Source organism: Macrobrachium nipponense, chromosome 2, assembly GCF_015104395.2.
Source record: "Macrobrachium nipponense isolate FS-2020 chromosome 2, ASM1510439v2, whole genome shotgun sequence".
NCBI lineage: Eukaryota > Metazoa > Arthropoda > Malacostraca > Decapoda > Palaemonidae > Macrobrachium > Macrobrachium nipponense.
In genome coordinates this window covers 102,217,380-102,240,172 of record NC_087201.1, presented here as the reverse complement: position 1 = coordinate 102,240,172, position 22,793 = coordinate 102,217,380, and the positions used below count along the sequence as shown (strand labels likewise).

Here is a 22,793-nt window from a genome sequence, read left to right as displayed (position 1 = left end):
AACATTAACAACAGGGTAGCCTAGTGAGCAGTATGATATATCGTATATGCATGATAATTGAGTACAAAGAGAAACTGAATAAACAACAGGTAGCCTAGTGTGCAGTATGATATATCATATGCATATACAGAAGCCTAGCTTAAAGTATACTCTATGCAACGCTGATCTGGCAGAAGAAATGTGACACCAAAAATGCAAAATAATTAATATTTGAAGGTTTTTTTATGAAAAATGCAATAAGACTGCAGTTTACAGTTTTGAATGCACCCAAAGCATTAAAAGTAAGGTTTTCTTAGGATTTTTGACGATGTTCCGGCTTACAACAATTTTCAGGTTATGGTGCGTCTCAAGAATGGAACCCCCGTCATACCCCGGGGACTGCCTGTACTACATATACATATAGTAATTATTAATAGGTATTGGCTAATCCTGGAGGTTCAATGCATTCTGACTTTTGATAATTCAGTACAGGAGAAATTGAACACGAAACAAGAATCGGATTGTGTAATAATTCAGTACAAAATAAAATTGAACAAGAAATGAGAATCAGATTCGGTCCAACTTCAGCATTGTTGAACGGTGTAGGCTTGCTGAGAGCTACATATAATTATATAATATAAATGTAATAAATATGCATTTTTTCCACATTTTTTTTTTTTACTTTGCTGTATCCAATGATATTTTATGCATCCTGATATTGTCGTATTATAAATACTAACATAGTGGCCAAATTTTTAATTTGGAAATCAGCTGATGGGGAATAAGAGTTTACTTCACCATATTTAACTCGATTCTCAGCCAAATTATCTAGAGAGAAAGGTAGCATCATCCACATAGCGCTTCTTTGCCCTGATTGGCTAGCTATGACTGACGTAACCAAACTCTCCCCACTAATACCATGCTTGTTTTCTTGTAGTAGTCAAGGCAGGAAGGTGGTCTTTTTAACTAAGTTTACATTTTAACATAGCTAACTTATGGTGTCTTGTGCCACATAAATTAGAAAATCATAAAGAAATTTGTTAGTTTCATTACTTTCCTGAAATATTCCAATTCCTGCAGGTGATGTAATATCTGTCGTATGTCATCATCTGTTTACCAGGTGAATTTCTGTCAGTCGGGCTTGTAGTAATTACATTATGCTTTATGTCAATTAGGGTCGTATTATCAAATTACAATTACAACTGAAATTAATATTAAATAGAAATAAAGGTTTACACTTACAATTACCTTAAAAATGTGTAATTGATTACATTTCAATTAAAATATCATTACAACAAGCTTGCCATACATGCAGAGCCCTTTGTAAAGGGGGCATGGCCTAGGCAGGCAAGAGATGCCAACTAGTCAGTTTCCTTCGCTCCAGATGCAACCACCTTTATTGTAATCACCTTGTTCTCAGAAAATGTTCTTGTTCCTAGTTAGCATAAATGAATATCTATATACTTTACTTATATGGAACAAAGTAATTTTTCGTTATACGTGTACAGCGTGTTTTTCAAGTCGAAATTTAACTAATACGTCTCGTTGTGAACTAATTTTTTTTTTTAATTTATTAGGTAAAATCCAGTGATTCTGTTCGTTTTCACTCTTTTTCATCGGTAATACAATTTATATGTTATTTATCTCTATAGGTGTGAGAACAACTGTCAATGAGCTCTTTCATGCTAGTAGTTTTGATTAGATTTTCTCTCATTTTTACCACTGCTGTGTTTGAATTCATATCAAAGTTTGGGAGTTTTACCCATGTTGCCGATGCACTATATTAGTCATTAGCAGCCTGATTATTACTTTACCAGCTTCACCCTACATATGCATTTAAATTTATAAGTATATTGCCATGATGATCTCATAGCAAGTAAAGTTATTACATAGATTATATCAGTTCTATTCTACATAACATCATTTATAACATACCTACTGTAAGTGTTTATTGTCGTGCGATGGTTGAAATACAAGTAAAACAGATGTTATTGTTATAGGATTTGGTTGTATTAGCAAACAAAAAGTGGTTTCTCATTTGGTTGTTCATGGTTGTACACATTTATACAACAAGTATAACGTTAAGACAATACTTTTATCATTCTCTTAAACTTTTTAAAACTTATTTAACTTCAAGGATGGTATAAAGATACGGAGGTAAAGAAGTTAGACTATTGTAATGTGGCCTCTTGCTGCCTGATTGCACGCTGCTGCCTGCACCTGCTGCGCGTGAAATTTAGAAATACGTATTTTCAAAATATTGTCATACCAATATTAATTGCTAACCCAACGTAAAATTGAATTATTGTAACTTGAATACTGCCTGTATTCATGATTATGTCTTGAAGAATTCCTCTGAGTTTGCTAATGATGTTTGTCAAAATTATCAAGGGGGAACGGAGTTGGTCTAGTTTGCGTCTCCAAAAAACTATGGCCTCTTCTGCTGCTTCTGAGTTTCCTTTCCCCTAATTTCTTCTAAAATTTCTTCTAATGTCTTTACACAATCTTCTTTATCGGAGGTCGCTTCGGAGTCTTCTCTTGCTCATCCTGTTTCTTTGCCATTAACACAGCAGAGCAAAGAATTTTCATCGGTTCAATCCTGTAATGTGGGGATTTCAGCGGCTCCCACTCTCTCTCTTCAGGGTTGAGGGAAGGTGTACTTTTGGCAGGGTTGTCTTCTTAGCACCTTCCACGGGTCCTGTAGTTCTCATGTTGCTGGTCTGGGTTTGAGACGTAATTTGTCCTCCGCGGTTCTTGCGGGTGCTAGAGCAGTTGGCGATTCATCTGCGCCATCATTTACTGTATCATTACAGGTTGTGTCCTCAGACTTTCCCTTCACTAGGGTAGCTTGTCCTCAGTTGTACCTTTGAGCACTGTACCAATTGGTATGTTCTCCACCGCTCCAACATCAGTAGTAGGTGCTCTGGTAATTACTCAGAGTGTAGTTCCTGGTTCCTAAGCGCTCACTCCACAAATAGTTGTGGGCACACTACACTGTTTATGAGGTGCAAAGCTTTATTTCCTTGTTTACTTTATTCATTGTTTAGTTTAACTTTACTTTGTTACTTTAAAATTTTTATTTTAATACATGTCTATTATCCCTTTTCTGCAACAAAGTAACCCCCAAAAATTACAGATGTTTCTAAATTACATATAATACAATATTTCTACTTTACATTTAACCCAACTCCCTTTCATTTCTTTATCTTATAACTGAGGCAGAGCAGTTAAATGCGATTGGCTCGGGAGTTTTGTCATCGTCTTTAGTTGGTACTGGGTTTGCGCAACAATGTGCAGTTGGCTCGGGTATGATGGGGTCAGGTGTTAGACTTGCGCATCTAGGTGTAGCGAGTCCGGGTCATTGGGTGCAGCTCTTTTGGATGGTCAGCCTTTCTCTTTTTCTTGTTCCAGTCAGTCGGACCAGTCTGACAGAGAATGCTCTATTAGAGAAGAGGAGCCAGTATCAGATGTTTTTTTCCAGCAAATGCAAGCGAGTATAAGTGAATGGTGGACTATCCATTTTTTATATCCACAGTCCAAGGCTCCTGAGGAACCTACACAACCATATCAAGCAATGTTTGAAATGTATACAACTAAATCAGTATTTCTCTCAAACATCAAGTAAGCTGGTTTGGATTGTCTGAGTCAAGCAGGCTTTGGGGGACATGGACTCTTATTGTGTTGGGTAGACAGGAGTCAACCTTGCTTCCTAATCGGAAGGGGTTTTGTGAAAAAGCGGGTAACCCTTCTGCTGGTGTCCACTCAGCGAATCTGTTTAGGCTCTTCTCTCTTGGGTGCCTTCATCAATTCATTTGGTAGGGGTTACATATCATGAGGCTTACATTTGGAAGACACCTTTTGCAGCCAGTTGGAGGCCTTGTCCCATTCTGTGTGGATGTTGTCTGAGTTGATGGGGTTTTCCCAAACATGGTGGTTATACTCCTTCCAATTCTGAACTGTTTGACAACCTCATCACTTTGGTTTCGATGGGGTTGCCATACCAGACTAATATTTCGTCTGGACATTCATAAAGGGCTCTGTTGAGGGCACATTTTGCACTCTGCAACAGTCTTTTTAGAGATTAGGATGTCTCCTTGATGGTAAATTGTGTGTCTTCGTCGTCATAAGTAGAGTCGCAGCCACATCATTGGATGATTGTATAGCAGGTGACAGATCTCAAATGCTGCTGTGTCTAGTTCGAGCTCTCAAAGTTTGTGTGTCACGTACTGAGGAATTTTTACCTTGTCCAAGGGTGCATAGTATCTGGGATGGCTACTCCTTCGACTATCTGGAGGAATTTTCAGTGTTGGCAATCTTGGAGGCGGCTACTTGGGAGTCAGTGTCGGTTTTCACGGCGCTCCACCTTAGTGATTTTCAGTTTTCTTCAGAGAATGGTTACTTGCTGGGTCCTTTTGTTGAGGGCAACTCAACTTTATAATTATCCTGGTATCATTAGGGTGTTAGAAATTTAAGTAATCAGTGGTAGCCTAAATGAACTTATGTGTCTCTGTTGGTGAGGGGTTCATATTGAGTGTATTTTTTCTTAGTCTTTGAGGTTAGGCAGATCATGATGGTCATGTTGGAATATCTTCAACTTCTTCTGCACAGTCATCTGTGTCAGTGAGCAGTAGAGAACTCGAAGGTCTTTCTCACTCATCTTCTCCTCCAGACATAAGAGGCTAGATAGCCACATGGGGGCCTTCATTTTCCCCTCCATACATGAGAGATATAGAATACCACATGGGAGGCACTTCTGACCCAGACAGTACCTTAGACACGAGACAGATGTTAAGGTACTCTCTCTGCAAGCATCCTCACCTACCAAGTGTGACATCTAGGTGAGGACACATACGTTTACACAGTGAGTTGATAAGGAGTTACCTGCTTAGGTTCTATTGACAGGTCGCGTTGAATTAGATTTATCCCACCTCCATTAAAATTTTGTTAGTTGGGCTAATTCAGGTGTTCAGGGAGTGTATTGCAATATGAAGTTTTCATAATAAAACTAATGTGTATTGTAATACTTACCTGAACACCTGAATGATTCCCACCCTCTTCCCTGCTTTAGTTTTGATAGTGAGTGACTCAAATGGGGGTTCCATGACCTGGCAACCGGTATTTGCAGCAGTGTTGCCAACAGTACCCCGGGTAACTAAATGACAAGATTTTACCTGCAGCATTGGTAATGCTGACAGTTAAAATACCCACTTTGTGGGTAAATTAATTGGGATGTAGTTCGGGCTGGTCAGTGACCAGGGCTAATTCAACTGTTCAAGTAATTATTACAATATTAGTTATATTATGAAACTTAATTTTTATTCAAGAGTCTTACTAAGCAATTGTTCAGCTGTAGGATTTGTACTCATGGCAGACCAACTTCAAATTTTGTGGTGGTGCCCCCATTGCTATTGTAGGTAACCAGTTACCGACCACTTTCAGTAGTGTGGTTATTGATGTGCCAGAATTAGCTTAGCTTATTTTGTCTAATTTACTGCCTTTTTGCTTGAATATGTTGGATTCAAGCACATCTTATGTAAGTTTTGCGCTGATGGATGCATAACTAGGTTAGTTAAAGAAGTATATGATCCTCACTCCAGTTGCACTAAATGTAGGGGTCAGGAGTGTTCGAGTGAACTTAGATATTCTGTGTTGCAAGCTAGGAAGAGAAAAGCAGCCCTTTGAGCTGATAGTAAGGCTAGTGTAGCTCCTCCACCTTCCCATGTGTTAGTGGAGATTTCTGCTCCTGCTTCTTCTCCTATTCCTGGAAACCTCTCTCCCATTCTCAGTCCTCCAACCAAGGTTTGAGAGGAATTTTGAATATTTGGCCAGTACTTTGGTGGAGTTAGGTTCCTCCATGAAATCGTTCATGAAGAAAAGTGAAGTAAAAGTGCCCAGTGCTAGTGCTAGTGAAGTGCAATCGGAGGGGGTGGCTGTCCGTCCCTCCAGTTCTCCTAGACAAGGGTACTGTCCTGCTCCGCTGCCTCGGGGGAAAAGACATACCAGAGGTCCAAGGGAGGCTGACAGGGCTTGCCTATGGGCAGTTGCTCCCTCTGTTGATCCTGAAGTGTCACATCAGGCATCGACTGAACGCAGTTAGAAAGGTATCTCTTTTAGTGCGCAGTTATCTTTGGACTGCAGTGGTTCATCTCCTCCCAGTTTCATCACTGGCATAATTTAATGGCCTCTCGCCCTCTTAAGAGGTCATCAGTAGGTGATGACTCCCCTATCCCTGTCAAGAGATCTAGGGATACAGTTTCCAGTCCTCACTCGTTTTGTAGTCGTACTGTTTCGACTTGCAACTGTTACGCTTCGACTCGTGACTCGGAGGACTCGACTGAGGAACGACAGGTGCTAGTACCAACTAAATAAGCAGTTTCCTCTCAGTCGACTCAACAGACTTTGAATACAGGTCAGAAGCCTGCTTCTACATCATGACGTAAGTCTTCGTCATTGGTTTGCTCAGATATATCGCAGTAGGAGCATCCTGCTTTGGCTGCTTTTCAACAGCACTTCGAAGAGTTGTGTCCTTCTTTAAGGATAAGACGCTGCCGTCGAGGTAGGAAGAACCAACCCTGTCTCCTGTGTCTTCAGAGGAGGAAGAGTAAGAGTAAGAGTTAGAACAGGTCTCGACTCAACCGCCGACAGCATACTCTTCTTTAATGAGGTTTCTTTTGGAATATTTTCTGGAACATTTCTCTTGCCACTCCTAGTTTGCTTCCTTTGATTTTCTTCATGAAGAGAAAGAAGCAACTGGAAGATCTCCTACTTGAGTTAGTCCTCTCTTCTGCAGCTAGGAAGGCTCTTCGTTTTGTAGATGAGTGGCTGTTGGCTAAGAGAGAACAAGGCAAAGCATCTTTCGCCTTCCCTCCTTTGTTGCTCATTAAGAAGTGTTATTGTTTCTATGTAACTGGGGAAGCTCCTTCCTTGGGTGTATCTACCTTCTCTCAAGGGGACTTCTCGATCCTGGTGGACTTGAATAGGTGAGTGGCGTGTTCAGCTGCGTAGACGTTCGTTTCTTTGTCGGAGATTGACCACCTAGTTCGTAATCTCTAAGGTTATAGAGATCTTCAGTTTTTTGAACTGGTCGATCGGAGTGTTGGCAGGGAAGTTGGAGGACTGCCCTTCACATTCTGAGGACCTTTGGGAGGACTGGTTTGGAGTTCCTTCTTGTTCTGATAAAGCTGTTAGAGATGGTGCAGATGAAGTAGCTTCCTTGTTTGCCATGGGAGCATTGAAGGAGTAGGAGCTGTTGTGCTCTTTTACTACTAAAAGAGTAACAACGATCCAGAAGTCTGCTCTCTTATTCTCCCCTCTGGTTAAGTCACACCTGTTTCCTCAAGACAATGTGCAAGATATCCATTCGGTGCTCGAGTAGAAGTCCATGGATTTGCTTGCTCAATCCACCATGTGCCCTAAGTCCTCAGCAGCAGTTGCAGTACCAACCAAGTCCTTTTTGCCACTTCAGAAGCAGCCTTTTCATGGGGGAAAGTCACACCCTGTTGCCAGACCTCTCTCCAACCTTTGCCCACCCTCTAAGTCCATGTCAAGAACCACAGCTAAGATTGCAAATAAGTAATGTACCGGTCCTTCACACACCCTTAGGTGCCAGGCTACACCAGTTTTGGGAGGAGTGGAAGAACAGGAGTGCAGAAGCCTGGGTTATCAAAGTATTATGTCTGGGTTGTGCCATTCCTTTCAGGGAAAGACCTCCCCCTTTCCAAGGTCCCCATTGTGTTAACGGCATATGCTGTCGGCTTGGAGAAGTCTTCGGCGCTCGAGGAGGAAGTAAAATCATTGGTTCTCAAACGTGCAGAGGAAGAGGTCACTGACATGTTGGAGGGGTTCTACAACAGGCTTTTTTTTGTATTCCCCAAAGCATCTGGGGGCTGGAGGCCCATTTTAGATGTCAGCTCCTTGAATCATTATGTTCTGAGAATGAAGTCCAAGATGGAGACTCAGAGTTCTGTACTTGCCTCACTTTGTTAGGGGGATTGGATGATATCCCTCAGCATGCAGGATGTCTACTTTGTGTCCCAATCCATCAAGACTCCAGGAAATAACTCCAAATTGTTTTTCAGAACAAGGTCTTTCAGTCTCGGGCGCTGTGCTTCAGCCTGTCAATAGCTCCTCAGGTGTTCACAAGGGTTCTAAATCCCCTGAGACAGTGGTTGCATTTGATGGGGATAAATGCGTCTGTATTTTGACAACTGGCTTCTCTGTGCCTCTTGAGAATCAGTGTGTGAAGAGCCTAGAGAGGTCTCTGCCTGACACAGAAGTTGGGCATTGTAATAAATATGTCAAAATCCCAAGTTATTCCTTCTCAGAGAATTTGCTATTTGGGAATGACTCAGGACTCTGAGAGTCCTGAGTCATTCCCAAATAGCAAATTCTCTGAGAAGGAATAACTTGGGATTTTTTGGGATTTTTCTGTTCCCTGAAAAGAGTGGAGTCATGCCTTCGGACAGTTCAGCAGTTCCTGACCAGTCCGTTGTGCTCGGCATTACAGTGGATGAGTTTGCTCGGCACCCTCTCATTGGTAGAGAAGTTCGTGAAACTAGGAAGACTACACTCGAGGACACTACATTTCTTCATCAAGGCAAACTGGTGCAGGAAGTCCCAACCAGATTTGACAGTTTTCCTGATCACAAAAGAGATAGATAGCAATCTTCCATGGTGGAATTCAGGATAAAGGCTTCAGGAAGGTGTGTCCCTTCATCCAGTGAACCCCTACCAACAGTTTTACTCAGACACATCGGATGTAGGGTGGGGAGCCTTTCTTCAGGATCGCAAAGTGTCAGGAGTTTGGACAGTCTCAAAACTCCCTGCACATCAATGTCAAGGAGCTTCGAGCAGTGTTCCTGGGCCTTCAGGAGTTTCTACACCTAGTCAAAGGTCAGGTAGTGCCCATTCGTATAGACAACTTCACAACCCTATCATATATTCGGAAGCAGGATGGGACTCGTTCATTCATTTTGTTCGTGATGGCATGGGATCTTATTTGGGCTGGAGAACATTATATCAGTCTGGGTCCACGATTTGTTCGAGGGATGATGAACATGCTGGTAGATGAGCTGGGCAGAGGACATTGGAGTTCTGTCGTCGGAGTGGACGCTGAACATGAAAGTATGTCTAGATCTTTGGAAAGTTTGGGGAAAAACCATCCAACGATTTGTTCTCAACTTCCAGGAACAACCGTCTTCAGTTGTTTTGCTCCCCAGTTCCAGATCCTCCAGCCTGGGCAGTAGAGGCGATGTTGCTGGACTGGTTGGGGCTAGATGCTTACGCTTTTCCTCCTTTCGGGATGATTTCGGGATGATCAGGGAGGTCATCAACAAAGTAAAGCTACGTCAAATTGTTCACCTAATGTTAATAGTCCCTTTTTGCCTGAGGAAAGAATGGTTTCTGGATCTTCTTCACATGTTAGTGGATTTTCCTCAAAAGAAGTCGCTTCTCAGACTTCCATCGCTTCCATCAAGGGTTGTCTGCTCATGCTCTGACAGGCTTCAGGCTGTTAGGAGCCTCATCAGATCAAGAGGTTTTTCACATGGCATTGCAGAAGCAGTTGCAAGATGCAGACGCACTTCTTCGAACAACCTTTACCAATGGAAGTGGAACGTCTTCAGAAGATGGTGTAGACAGACTAAAGTCTCTTCTTTTGAGACCATTGAGACCCTGAGGCCTTCAAGAAAGTTATCCCCTTCTATGATTAAGGGATATTGAGCTATGCTCAATTCAGTGTTCAAGCATAGAGGACTTGATCTGTCGTCAAATAGTGATCTGACAGATCTTATTCTGTCTTTTTAGACATTGAAAGTGCCGAAAGACTGTGTAGCTTCGAATCTCGATGTAGTTCTGAAGTATATTTCTAGACTTCCTTTTGAGCCTCTTCGGTCATCTTCTCCGAAGAATTTAACTAAGAAGACTTTCTTTTTATTTGGCCTGGCTTCAGCGAAAGTTATCAGTGAAATCTATGCTGTGGACAAAAGAGTAGGTTTCGCTCAAGGAAATGCAGTTTGTTCCTTAGCCCATTCTTTTTTGGCGAGAACAAGAATCCATTGGACTCTTGGCCTCACTCTTTCATCATGAAGAATAACATGGATATTCTTGGGCCAGAAGAGGAAGAAAGACTTCTCTACCCAGTGAGAGGACTAAAGTTTTATCCTCGCAGAATGGAGAAAATGAGAGGTTCTTCTTGCAGAATGGAGAAAGAAAAGAGGCCCTTCTTCACGCTTATTGTGTTCAGGGAAAGATTCTTCTCATCCTCTTTAGAAGAACACTATGTCCTTCATAAGAGCTCTCATCATCGAGGCACACACCCAAGTCAAGGACAAGTCATTCCCACAGTTGAAGGTTAAGGTGCGTGACGTTAGAGCTGTCATTACCTCCCTGGCGTTTCGCAATAAACTATTGTTATCGGTGGTCTTACAGTCTACTTTTTAGAGATAAAAGTTGGTGTTTGCAAAACCTTATTTGAGAGAAGTCAAGACCGTGTTTGAGAACTGTAGTACTATCAGGCCTTTATCCTTTGCTGGCATGATATTAGGAGAAGCAACATTGGGGGGGTTTTCTGTCCCTCTATAATTTTGCCTTGTATCAATGTTCTTGGGTTTTTTTGGAAGTCTGGAGGTACTTAATAGCTGGAGCACCCTCCATTTGGTTTGGTTTGGAATAGAGGGTATTGGTTTTTTAATTGGTGTAGTTGACTATGTCTCGTTTTCTTTGTGGTTATTGCCCAGGGCAAGGGCATTGTTAATTTGTTCCTTGCTAAGTCAGCAGTCAGGTTCACGACTTCAAGGTGTAGACGAACGGTCTAGCTACCATTTTCTCTACTTATCTGAGCGCCTCAGTGGCGTGGTTGGTACGTTGTTGGTGTGCCACCTCGCTGGCCGCGAGTTAGATTCTCAGGCATTCCATTGAGGTGTGAGAGATGTGTATATTTCTAATGATAGAAGTTCACTCTCGACGTGGTTCGGAAGTCACATAAAGCCGTTGGTCCCGTTGCTGAATAACCACTGGTTCCATGCAATGTAAAAACACCAAACAAACAAACAAGCTAAGTAAGCTGAGTGCCAACCAGAGGCAGTAATCACCTGCAGCAACTTGCTTACAGGGTGAGGTATGACAAGCGTATGGTCTATGCTCTCACACTGTAACCCTTTTGAGATGACTTATTTTCAGAGGGTGTTACTCCACTAACCTCCACTACCCTCCACCTTTCAATTTGGACTCGGCTGAATAATTGCTTGGTAAGACTGAATAAAAATGATATTTTTATAATTAATGTTTTATTCATACTTACAAGCAATTATTTGATTCAAGCCCTCCCTCCTCCTCACAGGTGGAGTTTGCAGTTGAAATCCAATTGAGGTGTTACGTTGTCATACCTGTGCATCAGAAGTGGTCGGTATTTGGTTACCTACACTACCAATGGCGGCACCACCGCAATATTTGAAGTTTGGTCTGCCGTGCCTAGGCATCCTACAGCTGAATAATTGCTTGGTAAGTATGAATAAAACATTATTTTATTATAAAAATATGATTTTCAAATTTGAACATACATTAAAATTTCAAGTACTTTAAAAGCTTTAATTTTATCTTTTATAAGTTTTTCTAACTTAATTGTTGAAACAACAGGTGCCTTACGATGTCTTAAACAAGAAATTTCGTGTGGCTCAAAAAACCCTTGATAGGGAAGCTTGTCAGGTAACTTCAGCAGTGTCAGAGCTGGAGAAAGTTCTTTTCACAGACAACCGCAGTGCCTCTAACATATCATCGCTCCTTGGTGGTGTGGTTGAGAAGCTGACCAATTTTAAGCGAAAGGTAAGATTATTTATTTTTTTTATTGTTGTTAAAGCTGTGTACAGAGCTTATTGATGTTACAACTATGTAGACAGCCAACATGAATGTATAGTCAAGTCTCCCAAATAGGATTAGCTTGTAAGTGCATTGGCATGTGCTTTTGAACATTGGAGAAGTGCATGTCATTTTCTCAGGTCAAGCATAACATGCATGATAATAGTACCCAACCTTCCTAGTATTAAGTTACTAGCATGAATTTTTTCACCATTCAGTTGTGCAATGATCTGTCCTGTTTTTATTCTGTGATCGTCAATTTGAAGTTGAGCACAACTGGAATACCATCATTTAGAGAAATTAGTATTGATTTTATGGTACTAATTGGTTGGTATCAGAGCAAAGTTTTTCAGCATTAAAAAATTATTTTGTTTTATGCATGACTCAAAGGTTGGTGGTGTTTTGATGATACTAAACTAACCATATTTTTTTCTAACAAACTTTCTTTAATAAAATAAAACTTTTAGTATGATTTTGTTTTTGTATATGAAAGTATAATATTTGACAGAAAAAAGAACGTACACCATTTTGGCTAAATTTCTTAATTGTGTATTTTGGGTGTGCCCAGGAGTTTGGAATTATAGCACTTGTTCAGTATACTGTATTTTTATTCTCAATTTTTAGGCGGAGGAAGCCACACAAGATGAGACAGAGTGTGGACGTGTTGTAAAGCGACGAGTTGATCACCTCAAAGAACATGACTCCCTCAGTCCATCTGTTGTGGCTGAGTGGAAACGAACCAGGTTGGATAGACTGTTGGTAGAGTACTTATTACGTGCTGGATGTTATTCCACTGCTACCAAAGTGAGTATCTTTGGATATATATTTGAGCACCATTGAACTTTTTAAGCCCTAGATAAATGTTACCAAGGAAAATTTCTATTCTTATATTTTTAAAAGTCATTTTACAAAAATATCTATGTTCAAACTAAAATAAGATGGAAATGGAGAATTTAATGTTTATGGATTTTATAAACTGTGGTTTGGATGTTGGGAAACATATCAAGTAGAATTATTTTGATTACATTTAAAACCTTCATTTGTCAATATTTTCTTTACCGATTTACTTTCCAGTTGGCGAGTGCACGTGGCACAGAAGGTTTAACCAACCTGGATGTCTTCCTGGTTGCTAGGGAAGTAGAGCAGTCTCTGGCTTGTCGGGACACCTCCAAATGCCTCTCTTGGTGTCATGATAATAGGAGCAAGCTTCGCAAATTGAATTCTTCCTTGGAATTCAATGTTCGCATGCAAGAATTCATAGAACTTATCAAGAATGATAGAACAATAGAAGCTATCAAGTAAGAAAATATAGTTACTGAATTTTTTCCTTTTTCATGTTAAATACATTTTAAACCATCATTGTTGTGCAATATATTTTATAAAGTTTGTGATGAATAATCTTGTTCCCACAAGAATATAAACTTTATAAATATTTTTTAAACCATCATTGTTGTGCAAAATATTTTATAAAGTTTGTGATGAATAATCTTGTTCCTGCAAGAATATACGTAAACTTTGTTTCATGATAAGTAATCCAGGGCACAAGCTAGTTTGATTAGTAAAGCTAATTAACAAGGTAGTCAGTTGGCAACTGGTGGATGAGGTTGTTGTACCCTTCCATTCATGTCTGCATACCCTTAGTTTTTGTTCATATACGGAACAAACCTTCGGTCTTAACATTAGGATTTACTAGCGCCAAGCTGGAAACCGGTAGAATTAAAATTACACTTGTGAGATCTAGGGACTATTGGCATCTATACCAGGTCACGGGGCATGTATACCCAGAATGCCCACGGCTACCTGTGACCCACCAGTTATTTTCCTACCGCCTTTAAGATAAGACGTGTTACTGTCTATCTGATTTAAAGCCGGTTTTTCAGTTTGCCCGTTCTTTATCCATTTCATTTTTCATTTCTTATTACCTTTTCTTTCTCCAAGTGTGCTCAGTGTGAGGAAAGAGTGTATAAGTGGTATGATGGAGAATTTTGCCTCAACATCGGGATCGTCTACCGTTTCGAAGAGGAGACAAAGGAAATGCCCAGGAGTCAGTGGCTTTCCATGTTCTAGGTTCCTAACTTCGGTGTCGACGGATCCTCATCCAACGTGTAGTAGGTGCAGGGAAAACGTATGCACGATTACTAATCCATGTTCTGTTTGTCGCGGTTGGTCGGTGGAACAGTGGAAGAAGTTCTATGAGAAAAGCCAATACAAAAGGAAGGTGGTGATGCCATCTTTGGATGACCAAACCTTACCGGCTTCTTTTGTATCGGCAATAAACCAGGCTGCTCCATATGTTTCTCCACCTGCTTTTGATTTGTCTCATACCCCTTCGGTTTCTCCTAGCGGTTCAGTATCGGAAACGTCAGGAGGGGCCTTGGGTAATTTTATGAATAATATGCACTCTCCTTTGTTCCCAGCAAGTAGAGGGGGAGATCCGCCATCTTTGTTCCAGGCTCCTGCTCCCCAAGTGCATAGGTTGGATGGTACGTGGTCAGCGCTAGGCCTACCAGGTGTACCAACCTTGGATGGTCTGCTTGCGCATTATATGGCGTCACGGTTCCAGCAGGGTCCGGCAGCGCTGAATGTTCCTCATCCCCCGGGCTTGCAATTTATAGGAATTAATGCCGCGGCTTCGCCATCAAACTCAGTGTTTACAGCGATGCAGAACGTGGGAGGTAGTTTGGCAGCAAACGTGCGGTTGCCAACAGAAACCTCTCAGTCTCTCCCTATGAGAGGGATGATGTCACAACATACGTCACACACCGATATGGCAGGCGTAATGACGTCACAGACTGCTTCTCGGCCTATTTCGCTGCACCCAGACGCTAATACGCCTTCTTACGTCAATGCAAACTGTAATGCAGAAATTACAGGATATAGAGAAGAGAATGAATAAGAGAGACAAAAAGAAAAAGTGTGATTCGCCTTCTTCGTCTTCTCTAGTTTGGCGTCATCGCTAAGTCCGATAACGTTACGGCGAGCGCCAGTCAAGCGTTGGAGGAGGATTCGGGAGTTCCTGGCGGATCCTCGGGCTAAGAGGAGAAGAATCAACTCTTCCTCATCTTCAGACCAAGACTGTCATATCCAAGTCAGCAGGAAGGTCGGGAAGTCAGTGGCTATTAAGCACAAGGTTAGCAGACGAAGCCGTTCGCAAGAATCCGAACAAGCGAGAGAGGCGACAGCCGACGGACTAGCGGCCGATGCGGAGTTGCCAGTTCGGATCGCAAAAACTACGATACCGCTGGTAAAATAGACGTTGGCGGCGAAAGGTGCAGCAGAGGATAGAATGCAGGTCCCAGTTTCGCCCGTAAGGCCGTTCAAAATACGTACGAAGGACGATAAGGCTCCTATTAAAAGTACGAAAAATAGGGAGTTGGCAACCTCGGTGGATACGTTCGTGGAAGGCAGTGTCCGTCTTGATGAAAGGTCGAGGCCGAGTTCTCCGACGCTCATAAACGATGCTAGTACTAATCGAGACGAAGTTATATCTGTCTTAAGGGACCCTTCATCTTTGAGATCTAGACGAGATTCTCGCTCTAGATCCGTGAGCAGAGAAAGAGTGAGGCGTTCTCGTTCCCCTGCTGACTATCCGGGATCGAGCCAACAGCGGCCAGCAAAGATCAAAGAGACTGCGGCTGTAGGGGCAGGTGGCCGTGGAATTCCGGACTGTCTGTCAGAAGATAGGGGCGAGACAACATCCCTTGTGACGGAGAATGGTACATTAGAGCCGGAGGAGGGAGAAAACCAAGAGTTTCTGGCCTCCTTATGCAGAGGCGATTGATTTGATTCGTCAATTTAATAACCTTTCGGAGAAGACAGAAACACCGGCCAGTATGCTTCCGCCTGGAATTGACATGGCATTTGGATTAAAAAGGGATACCAAGGTGTCGTATGAATTGCCTTGTTCGAGTCATGCGGAGTCGGTCTTGCAACACGTAAACGCAAAGATCATTTAAATTTATTCCCCCTCCAATGATAAAGCAAAGGAAATATTATACGACACCGAAGGTCCCTTTGCTGTTTAGACAAGTGAACCCTAATGTTGTAAGATTAAGGCCTGGATTAACCTTGGATCAAGTTAAAATGGAGTGCCCTTCGATGACGTACCAAGAGGCTGCTACGTTAGAAGCAACAGCTTCTTCTGTCTTTTAGGCTGCTTCTTGGTTAGACCTTTGGTCAACAGCAGTGGCGAAGATTGCATCCTCGGAAGTAACAAGAAAAGTAGTGGATGAACCATTGTTCATTAGATTACTACAGTCAGGTTCCAAGGCGATTGCGTACCTGACAAATGTAAGTGCCAATGTTTGGGCAAATATCCTGCTAATGAGGAGAGATGCAGCGTTGGCTAGACTAAGCCGCAATGTGGATTTGGATTCCCTGTTAGCAATGAGGAATGGGGATATCTTGGAATCGAACTGCTGTTGCCAGAGGTCATACTGGAAGAGGCGATAGATAGAAGAAGGATGGACACTAACGATAGGTTGGTGCAACAGGTAGTTAGGAAAACGTCTAACAGTCAAGCTACTCCTTTGGAGGGAAGACAGCAGCAAATGTCTCGAAAGAAGACAGTGAGACATAACATCCCTAATAGTCACAAGACCCTCTTCCCCAAAGAGGCTATCTCATCGCCCCTATCACAATAGAAACAACAGAGGAAGGGGCAATAGGGGAAGAGGGAGAGGCTCAAGAAGATAAGATGGGCGCCTCCCATCACTCGGCCACACCAGTGGGGGGTTGCCTGGCAAATCACTGGAAGGTGTGGCAGGAACTAGGGGCAGAGCAGTGGGTGGTGGATGTTCTCAGGATCGGATATTGATCCCGTTCGAGGTAACCCCGCCCTGACAGATCAGCCATTACCCCCACGTCGCTTATGCCCACAAATCTCAGAAGGCCACTATTCTTCAGGACGAAGTGAAGAAGATGATGGAAAAAGGAGCTGTGGAACAAGTATGCAGTCCGTCAAAAGGCTTCTACAGCAGGATTTTCCTGGTACCCAAAGCCAACGGGGAGTGGAGGCACAGTTAACTAGACCTGTCAACGCTGAATCTGTTTATAAGGAAAACCAGTTTCAAGATGGAAACTCCAAAAACGGTTCTACAAGCAGTCAGGATCGGAGACTTTATGCTGACAGTCGATCTAAAGGACGCATACTTTCAGATACCAGTCTATCAGTCTTCAAGGAAATTTCTCCGCTTCAGTCTTGCAGGGAAAGCTTTCGAATTCAAGGTCCTGTGCTTCGGATTGACAACGTCTCCTCAAGTTTTTACAAGAGTGTTCACTCTCGTGTCGACGTGGGCGCATGCTCAGGGGATCTGGCTAATAAGATATCTGGACGATTGGCTGGTGATAGCAAAGTCCAGGGAGAAATTACTCGGGGACAGGGCGACCCTCCTGCAGCTTTGTCACAGCCTAGGTATTGTGGTAAATCAGGAAAAGTCGCAGTTGGATCCAAGTCAACGTTTGGAGTATCTGGGAATGGTTATAGACACAACAGAAGCCAAAGTATTCCCGACAGACCAAAGGATAGAGAAATGCAAACAAGTGGTGAATGCCTTTCTGGGAAAACAGACACAGCCAGCAAGACAGTGGCAGGTGGTGCTGGGAATCCTAACCTCCCTGGAGAAGCTAGTACCACAAGGAAGGCTTCACACCTTCGGTTCTCTACAATGGAGGATGAAGAGTTTTGGTCACCAATTAGTAGATCACCCGTACGAGCAAATTCCCTTGTCGGCAGAAGTGAGGGGAAAGACTTTGCTGTGGTGGGTGAACGACGACAATCTGACAGTGGGTGTCCCCCTTCAACAATCCTCTCCAGACCTCTTGCTGTTCTCGGATGCGTCACTAGAAGGCTGGGGAGCCCATATGGAGAGTTGAGGTGTCAGCAAAATGGAGTTGCAAGGACAGAGAACTCCATATAAACGTGCTGGAGTTAAAAGCAGCGTTTCTAGCTCTACAGGAATTCAGGGAGAGAGTAAAGGGACACTCAGTGGTATTGATGTCAGACAACACCACAGTAGTAGCTTATATAAACAAGCAAGGAGGCCTAGTTTCTCGGCAGTTACTTGTGATGACAGTTCAACTTCACCAGTGGGCTATAGAGAACCTGGTAGACATCAGGGCCAGGTATATTCCGGGAAAAAGAAACATAGTGGCCGACAAGTTGAGCCGCAGGGATCAGATTCTGGGAACGGAGTGGTCCCTGCACCAACAGGTAGTGGACAGGATGCTCATGTTGTGGGAAGGACCGATCATAGACCTATTCGCAACCAGGTACAACAAAAAGTTGGAAGTGTATTGTTCAGTAGTCCCAGACGTAGAGGCAGTAGCAGAAGATGCGCTACAACACCCCTGGGACAATCTGGACGTGTACGCATTTCCTCCATTTTGTCTAATCCGTCAGGTTCTGAACAGGGTAATGCGGTCTCAGAACCTCAAGATGACCCTGGTAGCCCCGTTATGGCCGAAAGCAGAGTGGTTTCCAGACCTACTGGAACTCCTAGTAGATGTGCCGAGAGAGTTACCCCCATGGAGCAACCTACTGTGTCAGCCGCACATGGAGAGGTACCACCAGACGGTGAAGTCCCTATCACTTCACGGGTGGAGACTGTCAAGTATCTCCTCCAAGCGGAGAGGGTTTTCGGCAGGAAAGCAGCAACTTCAGGATAGGCAGGGAAAATATCAGAAAATCATCTGCGACAGTATACCAAGGAAGGAAAGTGGTCAGCATACTGTGATTGGTGTCGTAGAGGGAACTTGTCTCCACTCGGTACCACTATTCAGCAGTTAGCAGACTTTCTGATATATCTCAGAACAGAAAAGCATATGTCTGTATCTGCAGTGAAGGGGTACAGGGCTGCTCTAGCCTCAGTCTTACGAATGAAAGGAGTGGACATTTCGTCTTCATGGGAGTTGGCCATGCTGATGAGGAGCTTTGAACAGTCATGCCCACCAAAGGAGCTAAAAGCCCCAGATTGGGATCTGACCAGGGTACTTAGTAGTCTGACAAAACCCCCCTACGAACCACTAAGGCAGTCCACGGATAGGAGCCCGACCCTGAAGACAGTCTTCTTATTGGCCCTGGCTTCAAAAGGGTGGGGGAGCTGCATGGCCTGTCATATCATCATAAAGCACTCGAGAGGTTGGAGGTGCATGTATTTGAGTTTGTCCTAGAATTCGTGGCCAAGACCCAAAACCCAACAATAGTAGACGGCAGATTCGACTCCTTTACCATACCTTCCTTGGCAGGCTGTAGACAATGACAAAGAGTACTAAAGAGAACAAGGCACCTCAGGACGGAACAAGAAGGAAGTGTCCAGGAATACAATATCGTTTTGGCTAAGGGAGACGATCAGAGATGCTTATATGGCAGAAGACAGAGGGTCAGATAGCCAGGTGGGAGCTAGAGCTCATGACATCAGGGGTGTGAGTGCCTCCCTGGCATTTAAGAAGAACATGTCTGTGGAGAGAATTCTGAAAGCTGGTGTGTGGAAACGCCAAACAACTTTCACCTCATTTTATTTGAAAGACGTTGCCTGTAGATCCTTGGACACTTTTTCCTTGGGTCCAGTGGTGGCGGCCCAACAAGTGATATAGCTCATCCAGTGCCCCTGGCGGGTCAGTTTGCGTCTAGTCTAAGATGAAGGTATGAAAGTAGAATGAATGGGATGACTGGTCTTTTTTCTTTACTACTTTCTTTGTACTCCTTTAACTACGGGCAATATGAAGGAGAGTACCGTCATGTGCTGGAACGGACTAGATGCAGGTGAGGTGGTCAGCCATACTGTGAAGCTATCTTAGGTTAAGATATACTTTTCAGTAGCAACACACCCCTCTAGATAATAGGGAAAAGAGGGGTGAAGGTGGATCCAGTTGCAAGGGATAAGAGTAAACAATAGAATGGTATCTACACCCAGTGGGGGAAAACCAATAGATCCGCTTATATCTTTGGTTCTAGGTTCATTGTCCATTCTCTTAGAATTTCCCTATATATTCGGAAATGGATAAGGTGGCAAACTCCCAGTCAGTTGTAGAGACTTGCCTCCCTCCAATAAGTAAGTCTATCCTAATGTTAAGACCGAAGGTTTGTTCCGTATATGAAAAAATACCAAATTTGTAACTAATTTGTATTTTTCATAACTAACAAACCTGAGGGCTTAACAGGTAAAGGCCCACCTTGAACCACCCCTCTAGCAGTCTAAACTGGGTTAGAAATATAACTGGTGGGTCACAGGTAGCCGTGGGCATTCTGGGTATACATGCCCCGTGACCTGGTATAGATGCCAATAGTCCCTGGATCTCACAAGTGTAATTTTAATTCTACCGGTTTCCAGCTTGGCGCCAGTAAATCCTAATGTTAAGACCTCAGGTTTGTTAGTTATTAAAAATACAAATTAGTTACAAATTTGGTATTTTTCTGCTGCTTCTGTGGTAATGTGTCTTCTACACTGCTGCTGTGGAACTTATGACCTTGGTTTCTGAATTGATGTATACATTCTGCCTTTCTTTCCTTTGGTATTTGCCATTGTGTTGGCACGTTCTATGATGTACGTACATGGAAAGTAAAAGAAGGTAACATATGTCGATAGGTTTGTCTCTAAATTAGCGATGTTATGCTCCTCCCTCCTCCTCTTATTCCTATGTGCAAAATAGAATGGCCATACAGTAGTACCTCGAGATACGAAAGGCTCAACTTACGAAAAATCCAAGTTACAAAAGCCAATGCTCTACATACGAAAAGTTTTCAAGATACGAAAGGTTTCTGAAAGTCCAAGATTCGCCCGATAACAATTTTGAAACTCGCGCCGCACGCCGCCATCTTAGTGCTAGTAGACTTGCCACCATCCTCCTGCTCTCCCATTGGTTCCTGATGCTAGCCAAGCCATGAGATCCTTCTCTCTGATTGGACAGCATCCCTCCCATCATGCATCTTCTATACGTACGCGCTGGCGTCCCTTAGCTCAGCCACTCCGCACCCGAAACTTTACCGTACGCAATCGGCATTCGTTCGCTCCAACGATTTCGTTTAGTAACGTAAATTCGTTAGTGATTTCGTTGCAGTACATATTATCGTGTTGTGCGAAGACTGTATATTGTGTAACTTTACGTAAATTAATGTAGTCATGGGTCCCAAGAAAGTTGAAATTCACGGAAAGAAGCGCATGCTGTCTCTGGAGACAAAGATGGAGATCATAAAGAAGTACGAAGCTGGTATGCGATTGAGTGTGATCGCAAAGGAATACGGCCGTAATCCGTCGACAATAGGCACCATCCTTAAACAGAAGGATGCCATCAAAGCAACTACACCGTCAAAGGGCATCCACTATTTGTCCAGCAAGAGGAGCCATGTGCACGACGAGATGGAACGGCTGCTCCTCATCTGGATAAAAGACAAAGAAATCGCTGGTGATACAGTAACGGAGACAGCAATCGCTCACAAGGCCAGTGCTATTTTCGGCGATTTGATTGCGCAGGCGGAAGACGAGGGAGGGGAAGGGACTTCAACGCCAACCCCAGATTTCAAGGCTTCGCATGGCTGGTTCGAGAAATTTCGTAAACGGACTGGCATCCATTCGGTGGTGCGTCATGGGGAGGCTGCCAGCTCGGACACGAAAGCGGCCGAAGCCTTTAAAAAGATGTTCGACGATGATGATGACCAAGGAAGGCTGACAGTTCCTCAGCCAAGTCTTCAACTGTGATGAGACTGGCCTTTTTTGGAAAAAAATGCCTCGTCGGACATATATCACGGAGGAAGAGAAGAGAAGCTACCCGGGCATAAGCCTATGAAAGACAGGCTTACGCTCGCACTTTGTTTCGGAACGCCAGTGGGGATTGCAAGGTGAAGCCCCTACTGGTGTATCACTCCGAGACTCCTCGAGCCTGCAAAGCCCACAAAGTGTTGAAGGAGAAGCTTCCAGTGATGTGGAGGGCTAATGCAAAAGCCTGGGTAACGAGGCTTTTGTTCACGGAGTGGGTAAATCTGTTTCGGCCCGACTGTGAAGAGTTTTTTTGGAAGAGAAGCGCCTCCCCCTGAAATGTCTGCTGGTGTTGGAAAATGCCCCTCCCCACCCTCCTGGCCTCGAGGAAGATATCCTAGCGGAGTATTCCTTCGTTAAGATTCTTTTTCTTCCGCCCAACACCACCCCTCTCCTCCAGCCCATGGACCAGCAAGTGATAGCGAACTTTAAGAAGCTGTACACGAAACATCTTTTCAAGAGATGTTTCGACATCACCGATACCACAAACCTCACCTTGCGTCAATTTGGAAGGAGCATTTCGACATCGTCATTTGCATCCGACTCATTGACCTAGCTTGGCAGGAGGTTTCGAGGCGAACCTTGAATTCCTCGTGGAGGAAACTCTGGCCTGATGCCGTATCCGCCAGAGACTTCGAGGGATTCGACGTGGGCGAAGCTGGTACTGCAGAGTCAGAAACAGTTGATGATCTTGAAACTGTTTTGGAACCAGATCTTGATGAGATCGTTGCACTCGGCAAGTCCATGGGGCTGGTCGTCGATGAGGACGACATCAACGACCTTCTCGAGGAGCACCAAGAGGAGCTTACGACGGATGACCTAAAGGAGTTGAGGCCATGCAACTTAACGTTGTTCAAGAGGAGTTCTCTAGCAGCGGCGAGGAAGAGGAGGAGCCTATGACAATGGCAGAAATTAAGGATATTCTAGGCGCTTTTCATAAAGTGCAATTGTTTATCGAAAAAAGACACCCTGAAAAGGCTCACACAGGTCGTATGCTTGCGCAGTTCGATGACATTTGCTTGAGTCGTTTCAGGAACATTGTGAAAAGTAGGCAGAAGCAATCTTCCTTGGATCGTTATTTTTTAAAGAGGCCTTCAGCATTAGCAGGAGTAAGCAAAAAGGAAGAAACCAAGTGATAAAAAACAGAAAGTTGAAAGCAAAAAGGAAGAACCAAGTGATGAAAAACAGAACGTTGAAAGCGGTGATGAA

The 22,793-nt window shown here is 43.4% G+C and overlaps 1 protein-coding gene across 1 annotated transcript in view; it reads left to right on the top strand.

Moving 5' to 3' along the window:
- LOC135220856 (E3 ubiquitin-protein transferase MAEA-like) overlaps window positions 1-22,793 on the top strand; it is a 213,275-nt gene that overhangs the window by 32,320 nt on the left and 158,162 nt on the right. Inside the window, 3 exon segments of the mRNA XM_064258420.1 lie at window positions 11,614-11,799; window positions 12,457-12,636; window positions 12,907-13,130. Coding sequence (XP_064114490.1) covers window positions 11,614-11,799; window positions 12,457-12,636; window positions 12,907-13,130 — 590 coding nt within the window.